Here is a 20,490-nt window from a genome sequence, read left to right on the forward strand (position 1 = left end):
GAAGGAAAGCATTCCAAGTGGGTGGAATGGCATGAGAAGAGGCATGGAGGCAGGAGTTATTAAACTGTATGTGGGCAGTGGGCAAGCAAGTAAGCTGGGTTGGACCAGCCTGACCACATTGGTGTGCATGAAGAGATACCCACACCTACTGTACCTCTGCTTCCCCACACTCATTGTCTAGGTCTTGGCTTAGGCATCCTCCTCTGGCTCACACCCTACCTTCAGCCAAGTCCTGCTAAGTGCCCTCCCTGGTTTTCTAATAGCACCCTGTCTGCCTTCTGCTGTCATTAGTACACTCCATTTTGGTGGCCACTAGTCTCCAAGCCTCTTAGAGACAAAGACCATGTCTTGCTTACTCATGCCTGTGTCATTGGCTCCTGGCTTAGCTTAGTGCCTAGCACTTAGTAGGTACTTAGTGAAGATTTGTGGGAGGGAGAAGGAAGCAGGATGCGTAGATAAAGTTGGCCAAATATGGGAGGTATGGACAACAGAAGGCCCTGAACTATGGCTGAAACTCTCATACAGAACTGGAGCACTAGTCCTGGAATTGCCACCTTCCCACCAGAGCCCCTTGTAAGACCTCAGTGTATTTTACTCCCATAAAGCAGGAGAAACTCCACTTACATTCTTGGGAGTGGGACATCTTAGCTGAGTTAAAATCAATCAAAATATAGCAGTTCCATAAACACACACCTCTTTGCACCAGTGCTGTCTTTTAGAAAGAATGGTAGGTTTTGTGGATAGAGCACGGTTAGGGGTCCATGAAAAACACAGCACAGAAACACTGGGGCTCGTGCAGAAGCCACTGTGTATTTGAATCCCTTCCACTGCCATTTTCTGCCGAGGAGAACAACCTCTGGTCTTCTTTTCTTTTTTCTTTTCTACCATTGAGTTATTTATACCAGTCCTGTTTCCTAACGATAAAACATAAGTAAAGACCACTTAAAGGAGAACCTCTCTAATAGTTTCTCAATGATCCTGATAGAAAGGAGAAAGCAAGGGAAATATTGACCAACTGAAAACTCTTACAGAAGATGTTTGGGAGTCCTCCCCATAAAATTGACTGTGTCCTCCCCACCCATTCTGCTCATTTCCACCTTATGAGATAGGGGTGTCGTCTGAACCCTTCCCCATGAAACCTTTTGTAAATTGTTCGGTCCCCTAAATTCCTTTTCCCCCACATAGGAGCTACAGATTGGACTACTCACCTGACTCTGAGTTTGGGGATTTGTCAGCTGATATTTACAAAAGGTCCATTGTATGGAAAGCACAGAAGAAAAGCCCCTATTACTGTAACAAGTAAAATGAACAGTCTTCTACATGAACAGTGTATAATGGATTTAAATTTTAGATTTTTGTCATAGTTGATTATTTATTAACTGCAATGTAAGAGCCGAAACCCATAATTTAATAACAGTTATCATTATTAATATGAATGAAATGGAGCAAGACTGGGCATGAATGGAGACAAAGGAGTTTCCATTTCAGTGATGAGCCAAAAGACCTGTACACACCTAAGTTCCATACACACACACCCCTTTGCACAATGCTGACTTTTAGAAATAAGGGTAGGTTTTGTGATTCAAACAGTGCTCCCTGAACCTAAAAATTATATCCTGTCCTCCTCTCTCCTGTTCCACCCCTCACTTCTTTCTAGGAGCAGAAATTCCTGCCTTCTCAGGAAACTCTGGGTCATCCCTCTCTCCTCTGCCATCAGCCCTTCTTCACAGCTCCTTCCCATCAGCATTTTGACACTTTCAAATCCAAACATCTTTTTTAAAGGTACCCCTCCACAAACACTCATTCCCTCCAGACCCTGCCCTTTATCTCATCTCCCTGCTCTGCCAAAATGAACAAAGAGCTGCCTCTCCTCACTGTCTCCCCTCCCAGCTCCTTCCCTCTTCCCCTCAGACCAGTCTGTCTCTGCCCCAAGGACTCCATCAAAGCCACTCTTTCTAACATCCCCAGGGGCCCAAACCTGAGGGACCTGTTTCAGTTCTCCCCAGCACCTGGTAGTGAAAACCCTTCCTCCCTTGGCACACACCTCTCCCCCATTCTCCTGCAGTCTGCAGCGTGCCTGGCTCTTCCCAGTCAGCTCCTCAGTCTGCCCCAAGGGTGGCTTCCTCTATGGAGGGTATGGCAGGAGGAGTGTCAGTGGTTGTCCAGAAGGCAGAGTGGGAGGAGGAGATGTGGGGGCAGGAAGCACTGGGTTTTCAGGGCAGGTGGGCAGATCAGAAACCCTGAGGCAGAACTATGGCTTGGTGGGCGGAGCCCTGGCAGGCAATGTGGAGGGAGCAATTGGGGAGGACCTTGGTCAGTCAGCCTGCGGTTTGTAATGCTCTGTAATGTTCGTGTTGGTAATGAGTTTCTCCTTCATTGTTAGTTTTGTTTTTCCCAGTTAATTTAGCACATCATTTAAATTCCAATCCTTCTACAGGAATTGTCAGAAAACCCAGCAATTGCCTACCTTCCACTCTCCCTCCCCCTCCATTTTCACATGCTATGTGCTACTTGAGAAATTCTGTGGCCCTCTCCACCTGCAAATGTATGTATGCTCTTCTGCTTGGTCAGTTGTCCTCATTTACCTCAAGCTAAGTATTTGCTCTGCTCTGTTTTTCTAATCTCTCTGAAAATCCCGTTGCACCCTGATACACTGGCATTGAGCTCCATGTTTCTAAATAACATTTTTATTGCGGCTCTTGATTTTGTTTCTTACATTATCTATTGGCCTCCTCTTATTCAAGACAAGGGTTGTTGTTTTTTTTTAATTTTCCTTCTTTTGCCCAACCCCTCCTTTCTCTTAATATTCTATTGTTATATTTATTTTATTCTATTGTTATATTTAAATTTAGGTTAGCTTAGTGTTACATTATCATGACTGATCAATGTTATTCATTCTAGTAAAACCACAATTACATTTTTTTTTCTGCACAGTTGTCACTTTTTTACCAAACAGCTAATAATTATCATCTTACTTCATTTGCCTTATCTTCTATATATTTATCACTAACTACCCAAAACTTTGCCCTAGCTTGTGGGTTATTCTATCAGTCATGTCTTTCTGTAGTGAGCCTTCTGGAACCTTCTGGCCTGACCTGCCTTCATGCTTGTCTGGAGGGTTCTCTTATCCACTCTCCTGAGTTGTATCCCCTATTTTCTGGCATCTTTTTAAAAACTCCTTTGTCTGTTGAAGCAAAATCTTAATGAAGTTCAAGTCTAGTCTCATCCATTATTTTGAGGGGGCTCCCTTTTTGTCTGAAAATACCCATTCTTTTGCTCTGATCAACTTTCTTGATTTGTTTTTAGGTAATTATTTGCTCTGCTCTGTTTTTTCTGTACACTCTGGAAAGCCCATTATACTGACCTCTTGAGGCCATCTTCTGATTTTTTATCTTCCTTCTGGTTTTTTCATGTTTACTACAGGTTTTTGTTCTACTTTCTGGGACATTTCCTCAACTTTATCCTTAAAATCTTCTCTTGAACTTTTAATTTCTGAATTGTGTTTAATATCTAAAGTCTTTTAAAATTTTTTTTTGGTATATAATACCTTGTTTTTGTTATATTTCCTTATGTCTCTGAACATATTAATGGTGGTGCATGTGAGTTTATGGTGGTTTTTTTTTTTTAATTATCTTTCTTGATTGTTCTATTTCCTTCAAGTTGCTGTTTTTTCAATTTCTTTGTTGTGATTTCTGTCTTTCATATCTGTGCTTTTGCTCACATGTCTGTCTGGTAATCTTGGTTTTCTGCTCATGTTTAAAAACTGAATTGGGAATTCCTGAAAACATGGAGCTTGTTGACTGTGTCACTGTAGGGAGACTTGGACATTTAGGTGGAGAACCTCTGACAACCGGAGAAGAGTTCCCAGTCTCCTCCCTGCAAGGAGACAAGCCTTCCAGCCATCTCCCTAGGCTGCCAGGCAACCCCAACATATAGCTTACATAGTTCATCCTTCCCTGATTTCAGCACAGTGACCCCAACCTTCAATTCTGGGGCCTTCTTCTCCAGAAAGGGTGAGGCAGCTGCCAAGTGCTGTGGTATCTCAGAGGTGACTGGGCATCAGCCTATGTCTCCAATAGAGCTATAATCATCTCACACTTCCTAAACATTTGGGGGCTCCTGTAGGTGTAAATTGGGTTAATTCTTGGCTTTGCCACTGCTGGCTTTGGAGTCTGTTTTCTGGGGCTCCTGCTAAGTTCTTAAACAACTCATTCATCTGCTGCCCACCTTCCAGGATTTGGTTCCTCTTTTCTCTTCTGTTCTTTTAGCCCTTATGGGTTTATCCTTTTTTTAAAAGGAATCTTGAAAGGAGCAAAAGTATGTGCAAATGACCATCTTTATCCAGAACCTAATAATTCTCCAGAACTAGTTGTCATTTGCTAAATTTTAGCCTCTGTTAATCTATCTCTATATCTGTGTCCTAATGAAATAGTGTTTTTAAAAATAATTTCTGAAAGCTTTGTGATTTTCAGGTTGCTACAAGTAGCTGTGTCTTTTCAACTGGGTGTACCCAGTGACTGGTGTTCCTTAAAGGGGTTCCTAGTTGGAAATCTTAATAGCACCTAATCTTGCCTTAATGTGCTTAAGTCTGCTATTCTTCAGTGCTTTTTAATGCTTATTAGAAGCCAACAATTTATTTTAAAAAATTGAATTATACAAGATTCATGCTCAGTGAGCTGTTGATCTAAATTAGTGGTTAGCAATCCCTGTTAATTAGTTATATCCTTTACTCCCTGTCAACGTATCATCATTTCATGAACATGGAATTCTGCTTTGAGTCATAACATTTCTTGTTAGGACAAGTTAGCTGTTACCTTCTACTTGTTAATACAAGTGTTTCATATATTGTTGTAACTGAATGGTTTTTGGCCTTTAGCCGAAACTTTTGCTTACTGCCCTCATGTAGATCTAGTGGAAATTAGAAAGTGGTTTTTGCCAACTCAGTTCTGCTTTGAACCATTTCCTGGTTGCAGTTGATTATTCGGTGCAGCTGTATCAATTATTGAGGCAGTGCCATTCCCTTAGAGATGGTTGGACTGTACATAGCCTTTGCAAAGTGGCAACCCAGCAGGCAGCATTCAGACAGAGAAAGCCTGCGTGCCGGGAGCTCATATCCACGGGTGCCCAGGAAGCCTCAAACTCAGGTCTAACTTGCAGATTCCTTCCTTCAGTCTTTTCCATTTCAGCTGCTGTTACAAATTTCACATGTTAGCATATGACTGTGGAGCAATAAAAGAGAATCAGCAGTAGACAGGAAAATTAATGCTCGTCCAACGATGCAAGCTGTTGGTGTGAAAGGAGATTTAGTTGAGGGGGAGGCTATACCATTAACTCACCCCCTAAAGCAGGGTGGGCAACCTGTGGCCTCCAGGCCAAACCCCACTTGAGGCCTGATTTTTACTGTCCTCTATGAAGATTTTTATAGTTCTAGGGTAGTTAAAAATAATAATAATTATATATATATATATATATATATATATGATGCGAAGTAAGAAGAGAAAGAAAAGGAGGAAGAAGAATAGAAAGCAGAAGAAGGAGAGAAAGGAAGAAAGTTCAACAGAGGCTATAGGTATGTGAGCTATAAAGCCTCAAATATTGACTTTTTGGCTCTTTACAGAAACAGTATGCCCACCCCTAGTCTAGATACCATGGCTTAGCCTCATCCCTTTCCTGTCCCTCTCTTACACTCCTTCCCCAGTCATGGAACGTTCTCCAAGTTTTCCTAAGGCTTTAGCAGCTTAAATACGTATGTGTGTTCGTGTGTGGTTTCCAGAAAATTTAATTATAGACAGATCTGAGTCATCAGTTCTCAAGTGTGTGGCATCGAAGCAGATTTACCAACATAAAGGCTGGCGTTAGATATATGAGCACACATTAAGTCAGCATGATAGACTACGTGCCTGGCTACAATGGGAAAAAAAACAGCAAAATTATGAACAGTATTTTTATAAACCCTTTGGGCTTAGTTGGAAATACTTTCAGAAAGATAGATGTTGAACTTGTTTCTCTGTAAGTATAAAATGTAAATAAAATTAAAGCATGCTTTTATGATACAAATATCCTCTTATTTACTAAAAGCCTAACCAAAGAAAAAGTTTCACTTAAACAATTACCTTTGGAATTAGATAAGTATTTTTTTTTAATTATGGCTTTACCAATTATTCTTCCTCACTATGGATATTAGCCAAAATGTGATCTTTGTCCATCAGAGATGTGCAGGTTCCTCATCACTGTAGGCTTTCTCACTTCACAGCGTTTTCCTTGACATGCTCTAAGTTTAAGGCATCCACATACCATTTCCAGGTGAATTTTCCAAAACCTTAGCTCTGATTCTGCCAAATCAGTCTGATCAACAGTAAGAGATGAAACCAAACAAGTAAGGTATCAAACATTCCTTTTTTAGTCAATTAATATGAAAGTCCTGGGAAATGCAGGTGGCCCAGTGTCACAGTGCTCCGTACATTGTGCTATAACTCTCTGTGCTGTGGGATGTTCTCATGGTTGCCTTGAGTGCATTGAAATTTAGCATACTGGTAACCTCATTACTTCTCCAATGATGAAATGGTATCCCTGTGCTGCCAAAGAGTTAATTGAGAGTAGGATATTCAGATGATTGCTCAGAAATGAAGCTGTGAGGCCAGCTTCTGTCTCTAATACCCAACCTGTGTCCAAAATACAACTGTGGCCAACATGGAACATTCATCGTTGAGTAATTAACTTAATGCTCTATTCTTTTTTTTTTTTTTTAAGTTTATAGTTTATTAATCCTCTCATGAAAAATCTGCACAACCATCACAGATAAAGTCACCGAAGAATCTTTACTCCTTCTGTAGTTCAATCTCCAGCTCACTTTTTGCCAGCACCAACGTTGGCCTTTTCAGTCCCCCTGACTTTCTTCATTCTGTTCTTGCGTTCCTTTCTCTGTTTTCTTGAGGTCTTCTTCTTCTCATATAGGCCATGTCTTGCAAGTCTGTGTTTGGGTTCATTTTTCTTTGCGTAATCCAAGGAATCATAAATCATGCCAAAGCCAGTAGTCTTGCCACCACCAAAGTGGGTTCTGAATCCAAACACAAAGATGACATCAGGTGTGGTCTTATACATTTTGGCTAGTTTTTCCCGGATTTCTGTCTTGGGTACTGTTGCCTTCCCAGGGTAAATGACATCAATGACCATTTGCTTCCGCTGAAGTAGTCTGTTCGTCATGAACTTCCTGGTCCGGATGGTTACTGTGTCATTCATGATGAAGGTTGGTCTTCAGGCAGCCAGGGAGGAAAAGAGAGCCACTCTTCCTCCAATGCTTTATTCTTTTCTTTACTCCCCACTGTGACTCTGATCCAGGCCCACTGAATCCTGTTATCATAGGATTCATCTTCATCTGATAAAGAAAACTAGCTCTGGGGATAAGCATTAAAGTCAAACATTACTTTGTAATGTCTTTCCCGTCTTTGCCAAATGGTTCAAATTATATAGTATTTTCTGTTTGGGTATTAGATTTTTGAAATCCAGAGGTCAACATCAAGCCAGTGGCTTTATTTCTTTAAAAAGCAGGAACCTAGCATGAAATTCCAGTGGAAAGCTGGTCTTCAAGCTCATGAGCACATCCTGTGCATTGTGCAGTGTAGACCTGAGGGGCCACTGTCGGGATCCTTAACTGTGGCAACTGTAGGTGTTTAAGGAAGGAATAACAGCATAGCTGAATTAAAGGAGGCAGAGAGATGCTAATATACCCTCTCTTAGCAGGAAGTAAACCAATTAGTTGTGCACTTTTTGGAGATTTAATCATCTGAGATGTATTGAGGCCCACTACTGACTATGTAGAGCAAGGGAATTCATATTTAATACAGAGGTGAAAGGAATGGTTAATTAGGTATTAAACTTATTCCATACTGGAGTGCGTTGACTTTATAGTAAATATCCATAAAACTACAAAAATTTATAAAAGGGGGGGCGACAGGAGAAATTAATGAATTCATAATAATTGACTTAATCAGGAATAGTCTAAAGAAGTTAAAAATATTTCAATCCCTGAAAGTTGCCCAGTTCCTTATTTTGAAAATCTGGTCATTTCTAAAATCTTGCTTCTGAACCCATCATGATTTTCTTAAAAAGAAAGGGGGAGGGAGGAAGCCCTGCCCTTTCTAAAGAGATCTGAAAAGGCTCTGAAAGTCACTGTTCCCTAATAACATGGTTAACTGCAGCCTGGGCTCCTGTCATTAATGAGCTTACCTACTACTGCAAGGAAAAGGCTGGGCCGGCCTGAGGGATCACAGTGTGGCCAAATGCTCCCAAGCAATTAAAGGCTGATTAAGTGTTTATCTTCTTTACAGGTGGGAAGGAAAGAATGAAAATGAAGTGGGCAGATGTAAAGAGACTGGCAAAGTTCATGTGACTGTGGACCTCAAATACTACCGACCAACTGAAGTGGTAAGGTTTCCTGGCCACCCTGTGTGTGGCCACACTTGGCTGCTGTCTGGGAAAATGCTCACTGGATGCCAAAGCCAACCTTCAAGCTCCCCATCAGACTATCTGGTGTCTTTTAGTGGGCATGTTCCAAACCAGAGACCAGTGAATTGAATTTGAGATGTTGTTCTCATCACAAAATCCATTGCTTTAAAAAGGAAAGCAGGGGTAAAACACACCCAAGGAAATGGTGAGTCTACTGAAACAGAGACTCGTATCAATGACAGCTGTCATTGTGTTAGTCCCCTGCTTTGGTGGCTGATCCCAGATACCTACATGATGTCTGACTTACAGGGCCCTCCATGGCCTGCAGGGTCTCAAGGTCTGGAAGGCTGCCTGCCTCCTCAGTGTACACAGGCACATGCACACACACATACTCATGTGCACACACAAACGTAAGCCATAAGTGGTCTCCCTGAACATTAACACACAGCTCAAGTACTGTCTTCCTTTGATTTGTTTTCTAGACAATATACTACACTGCTGATGTCTCTATTTTTTCCTTCTTATCTATAATATATGCGAGCCATAATTATATTATAACATCTATTAAAAATTATTATATTCATTGTTTACATGTTTTTCTCCCTTTACAAAGCTGCAAACTCAGGATAAGGACTTTTTAAAATATTTTCTACTGTAACAAAGTGGGTGCTTAATAAATGTTGATTGATAGGTAGATGCATGGATAGATTTCTAAACATCAAGATTTCTGTGTTAAGAAATGACCTGTAGATTATTAGATCATCCTCCTTTCCTAAATTTATAGAACCTTCTAGTGTGGTGTTGTCGCTTTAACACTTTAAAATGGTCCACCCTTCCATGGTGACCAAAACTCAACATGTTACATATACCTAAAGATAACAGAAATGGCATATCCAGAGAGAAATGCTCAGACATGATGGTTACCTAGTGACATACCCATTAACTGTGAAAATGAAATCCTGTGAACCTGTTTTACCTGTGTTTTGAACCAAATTCCTGTGTGTTGGACAACCCCTCAGAGATTAGGAAAACCCCAGTGAAGAGAGACTGAAAGTGCCTGTGTCATCAGTAACCACCCTTTAAAATGTCTTGTTTCAAACAAAAGAAAAAAAAAGTCTTGCACCCTGCACCCAGGAGGAAGTGAAAGGAAAGATTAAGTAAGCAGTGCGAAAAGACAGGGCTGTAGAGTGGAAGCTTTGTCCTGGCATGGGCGTGGCAGGGCCTCTGGCACTAGGAACAAAGACTCCCTGTGCTGATGCGGGCGGGTATGCCTAGGAGAGGACAGAGGACTTGCTCTGTTTCTGGGGGAGGAAGATCCTAGCACACCCTGCTGACATAGCACTGAGGTCCCTGCGGAGCCCCTAGCCATACTGGCGTTGTTTCCCTGTCCTAAGAGGTGCCACAAGGTGTCAGTTTTCTGGAACTTTGCACAGATAACATAAACAGGCAAAACTGTTTCTATGCTAACAGAATTTGTCACCTCAGAGTGGAAAATTTACTGAGCCAACAGAAAGCTCAATCCTTATAACAATTTTACATGGCTCTTTCTCTCTCTGACACCAAAATCGTTTCAGAAGCTCGGAAGTCATTAAGAATGGCCTGTCTGTCATTCTCACTTGGCAAGGCGTGGGATTGATAAGGACACATAACAAAAGAATTTGCTGAACAGGAAAAGGACCCTTGGACTAACAAGACAGTTCTTGAAGTCTGTCCTGTCAACCCCTCTTTCCTGTCCTGATGCTACATCCCTCCCCCTTTCTTTGTTCATTCAAATGTCATTATCATACCTGTTCTGCAACTCCATTCACACTAATGCTGTGTGAGCATAAGAGTGGTGTCTTATTTCCTGTGCCCCCTTTATTTGCTTGTTGATCTAGCTCCCATCCCAATGCTTTCATTTACTGCTTAAATTTGGATGTTAACCTGCATGTCATCTTTCTTAGCCTTTAAGCTGCATTAATTTTGTTCACTCCACTTCAACTAGGTATTCTATTGGGCAAGCTTCTCTTGTACAGGGAGACTAAACTTTTAACTTCATTCCTCAGAACAAGGAGTTTTCCCAAAACTGGGATCAATTCTATAGGCTTTTGTTGAATTGCCTTGGGGGTAATAGGACTCCTCCAGTGGAAGGTGACCAGAACTGAGCACTGACTTGTAAATGAGCTCTCACTTACCTTAGGTGTGGGCCTTAATAGCCAACACATTTAGAGAGTCACTGGGCATGAGTCCTGGAAAGTGCCAAGCTCCTCTGAGGTGCAGCAGCACTTGGTGTAGTGCAGGATGGAGTTCTCCCACATCTGCACTGTGTCCTTCCCACTCAGTGTCGAAGTTCTTCTCACCAGTCCCAAGGCTCCATGCATTCATCCTCAGATTCTGTAAAAGCGTGTTCTCCTGATGAGTTTAATCGTGTGTATCCCAAGATCTTCAGCGCATAAGGAACTCCAAAGCCCAGGGTGTAAACTTGACCTCCTTATCATCCAACGGTTCCAAAATGACTGATAGGAAAAAAAAAAGAGAGAGAGAGAGAGAACATTTGAAAAGAAAAAAGTGAGGGACATATCAGGTCTCAGATCACCAGTAACCTAAAGCAAGACTAAAGGGACATAGTGCTTTAGGTTGTTTTTTGAATAAGATGCAGACTAGTCCTGGGAAAGGCTCTTTTCCTCCTGGAGGCCACGAGAGTCTATAGCAGTGATGGCGAACCTTTTGAGCTCGGCGTGTCAGCATTTTGAAAAACCCTAACTTAACTCTGGTGCCGTGTCACATATAGAAATTTTTTGATATTTGCAACCATAATAAAACAAAGACTTATATTTTTGATATTTATTTTATATATTTAAATGCCATTTAACAAAGAAAAATCAACCAAAAAAATGAGTTCGCATGTCACCTCTGACACATGTGTCATAGGTTCGCTATCACTGGCCTATAGAGCATGTCCACACCGCGCCAGGAACGTCTGTCCTCATCGGTGCCTCTGCAGAAACTTCAATCCTGCTTACGTACCAATATGAAATGAAGGCTTTTGTTCTGAGCTAAGGACTCTGGCATCCAATTAGAACTGAATAGAGTCACGTTTTTGCTTCTTATAAACCTCTGGGTTTCCTTTGAACATTTAGGAATATTGCTATTGTGGAAAGTTTAATCCTGAAAATTAGACTTTAACTTTCCCATTGCCCTGAATTCCAGTATTTGGTGATGGCATTATCAATGTTTAAGTTCCTTCCTCTTAAAACTCCTGTCTCTTATATAGTTTTCTATATGTGCATACATTTACACCTAGATTCATTACATTGTGCATTTATTTGTAGAGAAGTAGGGTTGTGCTTAGGTGCAGGCCCCAGGGCCAACTGCAGCAGTTCAGAAACTGTCAATCACTAGCTGTGTACCCTTAGGCAAGTCACTTCTCAGTGCTTCTGTGTCTTTAAAAATGGGTTTGATAATAGAACTTCTTCTAAAGAGTTGTTGAAAATTAACATACCAATATACAAAATGCTCATTAGAACAGTATCTGGCACACAGTAAAATACCCAATATTGATGCATTTTTTTAATTTATTGATTTGAGAGAGGTAGAGAAAGAGAGAACATTGACTTGTTGTTCCACCCATCTATACATTCATTGGTTGATTCTTATATGTGCCCTGACCCGTGATTGAACCTGTAACTTTTGGGTATTGGGATGATGCTCTAACCACCTGAGCTACCCAGCCAGGTCTGATGTTGTTATTGTTATTCATTTATTCATTATTTACCAAACACTGTGTTAGACCCTGGAAATACGGTATAAATAAGACAGACACATCCCCTGTTCTTGTGGAGACTCTAGATATAGAGGTCTCTATCAGTTACTTAAACCTAGTACCTTTTGAAAAGTAGAATGGCATCATTGGTGAATTATATAGATTAACCAATAAAAGCTAGGTAACAAGGTATAATCAAAGCTACTAGAAAATGTTAATAGGTACTTTGATTTATTTTATTCTTGTTTTATCTTGATTTCTGTCCTTTCTGATCTTCTTTCAGAAGATTAAGTAGATGTTCAGTGGTATGGGAATAATGAAAATATAAAAACATTGATATTGACCTATTACTTACTTTAATCACAAAGGTATCTTCCTCTTGTTTGAGAATGTTTAACTGGGAGAATTTAAAAAGGCTGAGTTAGTGAAGTATTCAGCCTAATGTGCCAAATTTGTAACCACATCAAATGCTCAATCCACTTTTTAAAAAAAATCTTTTTTTCCCTACAGAGCATTTTAGGAAATGGCATGGGGGACACAGTCACAGACTAAAAGTGAAATTAAGTATTTTTTCATAAAAAGTATCTTAACTGAAATTCTAGTAGATGATGCGAACTACATTTTTCCTTGCTATATTATTTGCCTTCCACATTCATTTTTCTTGTCGTTGTATTTCTAATGTCCTCAATTGTGATTGGTTTTATTTTATTTACTTAGATACTTCATGTTTATTCCCTTTATAGATATTAGCAAAATCATGAATTCAAATCTAGACTTGAGAAAACAATAACTTTAAGGGAGTTTAACAAGCTAGTTAGAGTAGCACCTTCCTTCAGTAAAAACTTGTGTCCTGTTTCTAATCAAATTACCATATGCTTGTCCATTTGTCCCCTCTGCATACTTTTCCTAATGTTTTTCTGTAAATGATGTTAAGTTCACTGGCCCATAGTTGCTCGCTTTGTCTCATAGCCCTGGTTAGAATAATGTCACATAACACTTTCCAGACCTCAGGAACCTGATCTGTCATCAGAGGACCTATATAAATACCAGTGAGAGCTTCCCTCAGTTCCATCTCTGTGTATTGGGGTCCTGAAACTGTCCCCTTTGACTCCCTGTTCTCACCACATTCTCACACTTACCCACATGTAGCAAGAAATTAGATCCTCTCTACTCCATCCCTTCATCTTCCCCAGCTCTGCAAGAAGCCAGCTGATCTCTCCCTGTCCTGATTCTTCTGACCTCTAAGGCTCTAGTCCTACCCTCTACCCCCACTTGTCTTTGTTCTTTGTGTGACTGGTGGGAGCCTGTGTAAGAGGACACAGAGAGAGCAAACGAGGGGCGGGTCCTTCTTCCTGCATTCCTTGAGGTGGAAACAGAGAGGCTGGACTGCTCCTTCTGGGAGGTCCCTTCCCATTTTCACATCCCAGCATTTTTGCTTTTGTAACTGTCAGACACAGCATGTGCAGTGTTGTTGCTAAGGCCCCATCAGAGTGTTTCCTCTTTTTTTTTATTTTAACATATATTTTTATTGCTTTCAGAGAGAAAGGGAGAGGGAGAGAGAGATAGAAACATCAATGATGAGAGAGAATCATTGATCATCTGCCTCCTGCACGCCCCCTTCTGGGGATTGAACCTGCAACCCAGGCATGTGCCCTTGACAGGAATAGAACCTGGGACCCTTCAGTCCGCAGGCTGATGTTCTATCCCCTGAGCCAACCTGGCTAAGGCAAGTGTTTCCTCTTTTTTAAGTAATCTCTGAACTTCTTACTACTTGTATTTCATGAGTTGTATGTTTTTTTTTCTATGAGTCGCTGTTTATAGATTTTGAGACTCCCTTTTAGGCTCCTCCTGGTAATCTTTATGTCCTTCCTTAATCACATTGGCCTTTCTTGCCCTTTCCTTCCTAGGACTTAACCAAGAGAGCTTTAAGTTTCACTCTCTTTGGTTTTCCATACTTCATAAGGTCCCGTACAAAACCCCCAGGCATGAATAGCATTCCTCATCAAGCCTGTGTTCTTTCCTCAGTGGCTGTCCCCTCAAGAGCATTTCATAGCTACTGAAATAGTGATTGTGTGCTGACTAACATGCCCCCAACTTCCTTCTAGTTTTCCTGGAAGGTTCTTATGATTAGATCCAGATTAGAAGCATGTCTTTCAAGACTAAAAAATCTTTATGAGTATACATAACTACATGCAGTCTCTTATTTTAAAATACCTTTTGTATTGCTGGTGTCCTTAATATGGATGATTTCATTCCTTTTGCCAATGGGGAATTCCTACAAAATCTGTACCTTCTTTCTTTAAAAAAGCTGTGCAGATAATGACCAGCCTCATTTGTAATTGTACTGTCGGCCTCTTGACATCTGCAAAATAAATTCCAAAATTTCGGAAATTTGTTTCAGCCTCTGTAGCTGCTTTCCTTAGGAATAAGTTAGTACTTGAGCTCAGCTTCTACATAAACTAGCTCTATGCCAGTCACTGAACGAATAGAAGTGCTTATGGGAGACTGTCCATCACCAACATGACCACCTGCCCCCTCTTCATTTCTTCCAACCAATGAGATCTGTGTGCTGGAGTTTTAGAAATCTCTATTTACTCTTGTTTTTTAAACAACTCAGCGATGCGTTTCTGTTCTATCAAGTCATATTTACCTTCTAAAATAATTATAATTTAAAAATATGCAAGGAGATTTCATAAATAATACTATCCATGGTGTTCTTCTTCCACCCTATTCCAATAAAGTCAACTATTCCTGTCCAAGTTCGATTTTTTTCCTCCTAGCACATTATTCTCTTGTGGACAGCAAATATTCTGAGTCTACTAAAATGTAATCCGTGTATACCAGCTTTGGGCTCCTATCTGTCTTTGTCTCACCCTAGAGGCTTCCTCTTGCCTCACTGTCCTCACCCGTGGCTCATGGCAAACTGATTTCTTCATTCACTGTTATGTCCACCAGCAGAGTGGAGGGTCCATGTGACTGCTTTGTCAGACCCCGCAGGTCGATATCCACAGAGGAGGTCCACTTCCTGGCCCAGAAGCTCTGATCACCTCCTCGACAACCACACTTCATGTGCAGGGCCTGCCAGTTAATACCCACTTTCATTCAGCTGCTGTTAAAAATAGGCACTGTGCTTAATAGCAAAATCAAGTTTGTACATTTTGTAACGCTGTGATCAGTTTGCCAATTTCTTGGATAAATTGCTTGTAAAAACCTGGTGTAAGGATATCTAAGCTAAGACATGAGCAGAGGTCTAGATACTAAGATTCTCTAATTTTTAGGATTTACTTAAAAAAAGTCCTTTAGATAGTACATTTGTCATGTACATTTAAAATATAAATAATATTTAGTCACAGACAGATATAACAAGGAGCTAACTGAACCAGGACAGTGGGGTGAGAAAAACAATGACAGACGTCGGGACATCGTAGAGATGGCAACCACAGGATTGGGGATCCAATTGGATGCTCATATGTGAAAGACAGGCAGAAATGGAAAGTGACCGCTGGAGTAGAGGCTGAAGAGTGAAGGGTGGTGGGCGAACAGTCATGGCATGACCCACAGGAGAGATGGAGGGAGAGGACACAGTTTGCAGGGGAAGGCATTGAGGTCTGTTAAACTCCTGTGCCTCAGGGATAGCCATGTAGGAACGTCAAGCAGGAGTGGGGGCTGGAGGCCTGGCATAGAAGAAAGAGGTCAGGTGTGGGGGCTAGGTGTGCAGGTGCTGAGAGTTGAAGCACTGAGATGAGTACCCTGAAAGAGAATGTTTGGGGTAGGAGCAAAGAGGAGAGAAGATCAAGAAGCCTAGTCACAAAGCTAGGCAAGTTTGAATTCCAGGAAGTTGGTTTCAGAAACAAATTTTGAAAAAGTGGGTTAAGAATTCAGAGTTCACAAATTAAGAATTTGTATTCCAGGGTCTAGGGCCAGACTAAAGTATCTCTTACCCTAGGATAATTATTCCCTGCCTTCAAGATTTAAAGGGGGAATACCAAAGAGTTTATATTAACTGACAGATGATTACTCCATTTCAATCCAGGCAAGACTGAATTTCAGAGGTAAGCAGAGGCCTGATTCCAAACTGATGTGTCCTAGAAGTCAGGGTGCAAAGTATTTTAGGGTTCCTAAAGATCAAATGGTTTATGTAAATACAAGGTACTCTGCCCTGCATCTTATCATTTTTATTACTGTCATCATCATTAATTACTATCATCATCATTACACCTCTGTGGAATCATTGGTTATCAAGAGGCATCTGAAAGGATACTTGAGCTCATCCACTCTTGAGGTCTTCTTTTATTTAAATACTTTTTTTTTTTAGAGAGAGAGAGAGAGGAAGGGAGAGGGATAAAGAGATAGAAACATTATCAATGAGAGAGAAACATCATCGATTTACTACCTCTTGCACGCCCCCTGCAGGGGATAAAGCCCACAACCCAGGCATGTGCCCTTACCTGGAATTGAACCAGCAACTTCTTGGTTCATGGGTTGACGCTCAATCACTGAACCACATCAGCTGGGCTTAAATACTTCTTTTGCTTTGTATTTATATAACTTCATGCACACACGGCTATTCTTCTTGACCTGATGATAGAAATGATGATCATGGTAGAAGATGGGGGCTTGAACTGGTAACCTTCTGTTTTGATTTGGCCTGCATTGTATGTCCCTAGCGGCTGTAGCAGGCCCTGACATCCAGTAAGTTCTGTGGTTGCCCAGTGCCTAAGTATCCATAACAGGCCAGAGAACAGCCATGTCCATGTTTACTGCCAACCAAACCCTTCACTACTACCTCAGAAACCTCAATGAAAAACCTACCTTTGTTCTTACTCCTAGAGCCTGGATGGCACTTATACCATCTAAAACCTGTGTTGGTCTCCTAGTGCTGCTATAACAAATTATCATAAATGTAGCAGCATAACACTGCACAGATACATTATCTTACAATTCCAGGGGTCAGAAGTCTGAATCAAGTTTCACAGATAGACTGAAGGGATGGCGGAGCTGTGTGCCTTGGGAGGCTGGAGCGTTCTTGGAGCGCAGGGTATATTCTGTTGGCAGGGAACACTGGATTAACCACTTTGAACTGTTGCCGGTTCAGTGTTTTCTCTTGTTTGGAAAGCACATTATTAATTACTTGGAGGAGAAATAAGAAATGGAGGACTCTAGTTAATTGTCAGTTTAACGTTTCATAATATACACACTAAAAAAAAAAAATACCATTAACATGCACTTGGGCAGCTATAAATGAGAACACACCATTCTTAAGTCTGAGGGAACACCAGGCAAAGAGACAAGAAAGGCGTCCTGAAGAAAGGGAGATTTAGAGTAGGGTTTTAGAAAGATTTGTGGTTTGAGAGAGAGCATTCCAGGTCAGGGCAGGAGGTGTCCTGGGAATGAACCTTCATGCAGGGACCCTGTCCTGTGGAGAGAGCGAGCTCAGCAGGGGAGTAATGAGAAGCAAGGCTCCTCACCACAGATGTTCCTGCCAGCCCATCCCTTTGCCCCGAGATAGCAGTCCTCTGGCCCCACCTCCACACCCCCAGCCTGTCTGCAGCCAGCCAGCTGCTCCTCCTCCTTTATTTTCATCTTCTTTTTCTTCCTTTGTTTTTACCTTCTCTTTCCTTGCTGTCTTAAGTCTTAAAAACCAGCCACATGTTATCCTTATGCTCCATGTAGCCACTGTTCTTTCTGAGACAACCGACCTGTCTTGTGGTACATGCCATTAACCTCTGAGTGGTTCAAATTCTGGAAATGTCCCCTCACCTATTCTATTAAGTTAAAGTTTCGTGTTTGATTTGAATTCTTAAACAGTTCACAGTTGTTTTAGAGATTAAAAGGTAAAATTGAGAATAGGGAAGAGCTTACTTTCATAAGAGAGATTTGTTTATTTCATAAACATGGGTCCTTAACAGTCATTTCAAGATCAATCTAAATGTGTTTTTAAAACATATTCTTCTCTTCTCAGTGGCACCTATTCTTCTCAAACTCTTCCAAAAAATTGAAGAAGGAACAGTACTTCCTAACACATTTTATGAGGCCAACATAGCCCTGATACCAAAACATGGCAAGGACAGCACAAAAAAAGAAAACTACAGACCAATATCTCTTATAAATACAGATGCAAAAATCTTAAACAAAATAATATCAAATCAAATACAAATATATATTTTTTAAATAAATCTTTATTGTTCATATTATTACAGATGTTCCTCTTTATTCCCCCCATAGCTCCCCTCCACCTGGTTCCCACCCCACCCCATGCCTTTACCCGCCGCTACTGTCCTCATCCATAGGTATAAGATTTTTGTCCAATCTCTTCCTGCACCCTTCACACCCCCTTCCCCCTGAGAATTGTCAGTCCACTCCCTTCTATGCCCCTGCTTCTATTATATTCACCAGTTTATTCTGTTCATCAGATTTTTTTATTGACTTAACTTTTAGATTCACTTGTTGATAGATATGTATTTGTTGTTCCTTTGTTGTTCATAATTTTTATCTTTGCCTTTTTCTTCTTCCTCTTCTTAAAGAATACCCTTCAGCACTTCATATAATCCTGGTTTGGTGATGATGAACTCCTTTAGCTTTTTCTTGTCTGTGAAGCTCTTTATCTGACCTTCAATTCTACATGATAGCTTTGCTGGGTAGAGTAATCTTGGTTGTAGGTTCTTGCTATTCATCACTTTGAATATTTCTTGCCACTCCCTTCTGACCTGCATGGTTTCCGTTGAGAAATCAGCTGACAGTCATATGGGTACTCCCTTGTAGGTAACTAACTGTTTTTCTCTTGCTGCTTTTAAGATTCTCTCTTTGTCTTTTGCCCTTGGCATTTTAATTATGATGTGTCCTGGTGTGGTCCTCTTTGGATTACTCCTATTTGGGGTTCTCTTCGCTTTCTGGACTTGTAAGTATATTTCTTTCATCAGGTAGGGGAAGTTTTCTGTCATTATTTCTTCTAATAGGCTTTCAATATCTTGCTCTCTCTCTTTTTCTGGCACCCCCATAATTTGGATGTTGGTACGTTTGAAATTGTCCCAGAGGCTCCTTAGACTATCTTCATATTTTTGGATTCTTTTTTCTTTTTGCTTTTCCGGATGGGTGTTTTTTGCTTCTTCGTATTTCAAATCTTTGACTTAATTCTTGGGATCCTCTAGTCTGCTGTTGGATCTCTGTATATTATTCTTTTTTTTTTTAAATATATTTTATTGATTTTTTACAGAGAGGAAGGGAGAGAGATAGAGAGTTAGAAACATCGATGAGAGAGAAACATCAATCAGCCACCTCCTGCACATCTACAACTGGGGATGTGCCCGCAACCCAGGTACATGCCCTCGACTGGAATCGAACCTGGGACCTTTCAGTCCGCAGGCTGACGCTCTATCCACTGAGCCGAACCGGTTTTGGCTGTATATTATTCATTATTTCAGTCAGTGTGTGCTTAATTTCTGACTGGTCCTTTTCCATTTTTTTTGGCAGTCTTATTAAGATCCTTGAAGGTCTCACTAAGTTCCTCGGAGGTTTATAGAAGATTCTCGAGTAACCTTATAACTGTGGTTTTGAACTCCAAATCCAGTAATCTGCTTTCCTCCATTTCTTCCATTTGTGACATGTTTCTTTGTCTCCGCATCTTGGCCACTTCCCTGTGTTAACAGAGTGGCTTTGTGTGGTAGGTATCCCACTGGGCCCAGTGGCTCAGCCTCCCCAATCACCCAAGGTGGACACTCTTGGTGCACCCCTCCTTGGGCTGGGTGTACAGTCCTGTTGTAGTTAAGCCTTAAATGCTGTTGGTATCCCTGGGAGGAAATGACCTCCAGGCCAGTTGGCTGTGAGGACCCTCTGTGTCTATAGTGGAAGAACTACTGTGCTGGAGACACCCTTATGGGGCAGGATTTGCTTCAGTGGGGCTTTGGTGCTCACTGAGTCTGCCTTTTGAGTGTGTCACTTATGAATGTGAGGGGTTGAAATCTGGTATCTGACCACTGGGTACACTGGCTTTTGGATCTCCAAGGAGGTGCAAATTCAACCACTGTGTGAGTCCGCCCAGTAGGAGCTACCAAGAGATCTGCAGATTTCTCCTCTTTGTTTGGGGTTTGGAAATTTTGGAGCTCTCTGACCCAGCTGCAGTTTGTTAGGTTAAGCTGCAAAAGGCCAGGTAATTCATTTGCGCCGCTGCGCACAGCTTGGGTGGGGCGGGGTCTCAGAGAATCACCGGGGCGGAGCAAACAGTGATGGCTGTCGTCAGCCGTTTCCACGACTCCGCGCATCTCCACGTCCCAGTGTCTCCGCGTCCCCGAGTCCCGCGCTCCCAC

The 20,490-nt window shown here is 41.3% G+C and overlaps 1 protein-coding gene and 1 pseudogene across 1 annotated transcript in view; one reads left to right on the forward strand and one right to left on the reverse strand.

The window, feature by feature from the left end:
- The window catches only part of GMDS (GDP-mannose 4,6-dehydratase), a 664,099-nt gene that overhangs the window by 560,018 nt on the left and 83,591 nt on the right, over positions 1–20,490 (forward strand). The window contains exon 9 of the mRNA XM_070403469.1: positions 8,328–8,424. Coding sequence (XP_070259570.1) covers positions 8,328–8,424 — 97 coding nt within the window. The remainder of the gene's footprint in view (positions 1–8,327; positions 8,425–20,490) is intronic.
- Positions 6,739–7,278, reverse strand: LOC139001985 (small ribosomal subunit protein eS24 pseudogene; annotated as a pseudogene).

This window comes from Myotis yumanensis, unplaced genomic scaffold, assembly GCF_028538775.1.
Source record: "Myotis yumanensis isolate MYYU_CA2020_CCGP unplaced genomic scaffold, mMyoYum1.0.hap1 SCAF_2, whole genome shotgun sequence".
Taxonomy (NCBI): domain Eukaryota; kingdom Metazoa; phylum Chordata; class Mammalia; order Chiroptera; family Vespertilionidae; genus Myotis; species Myotis yumanensis.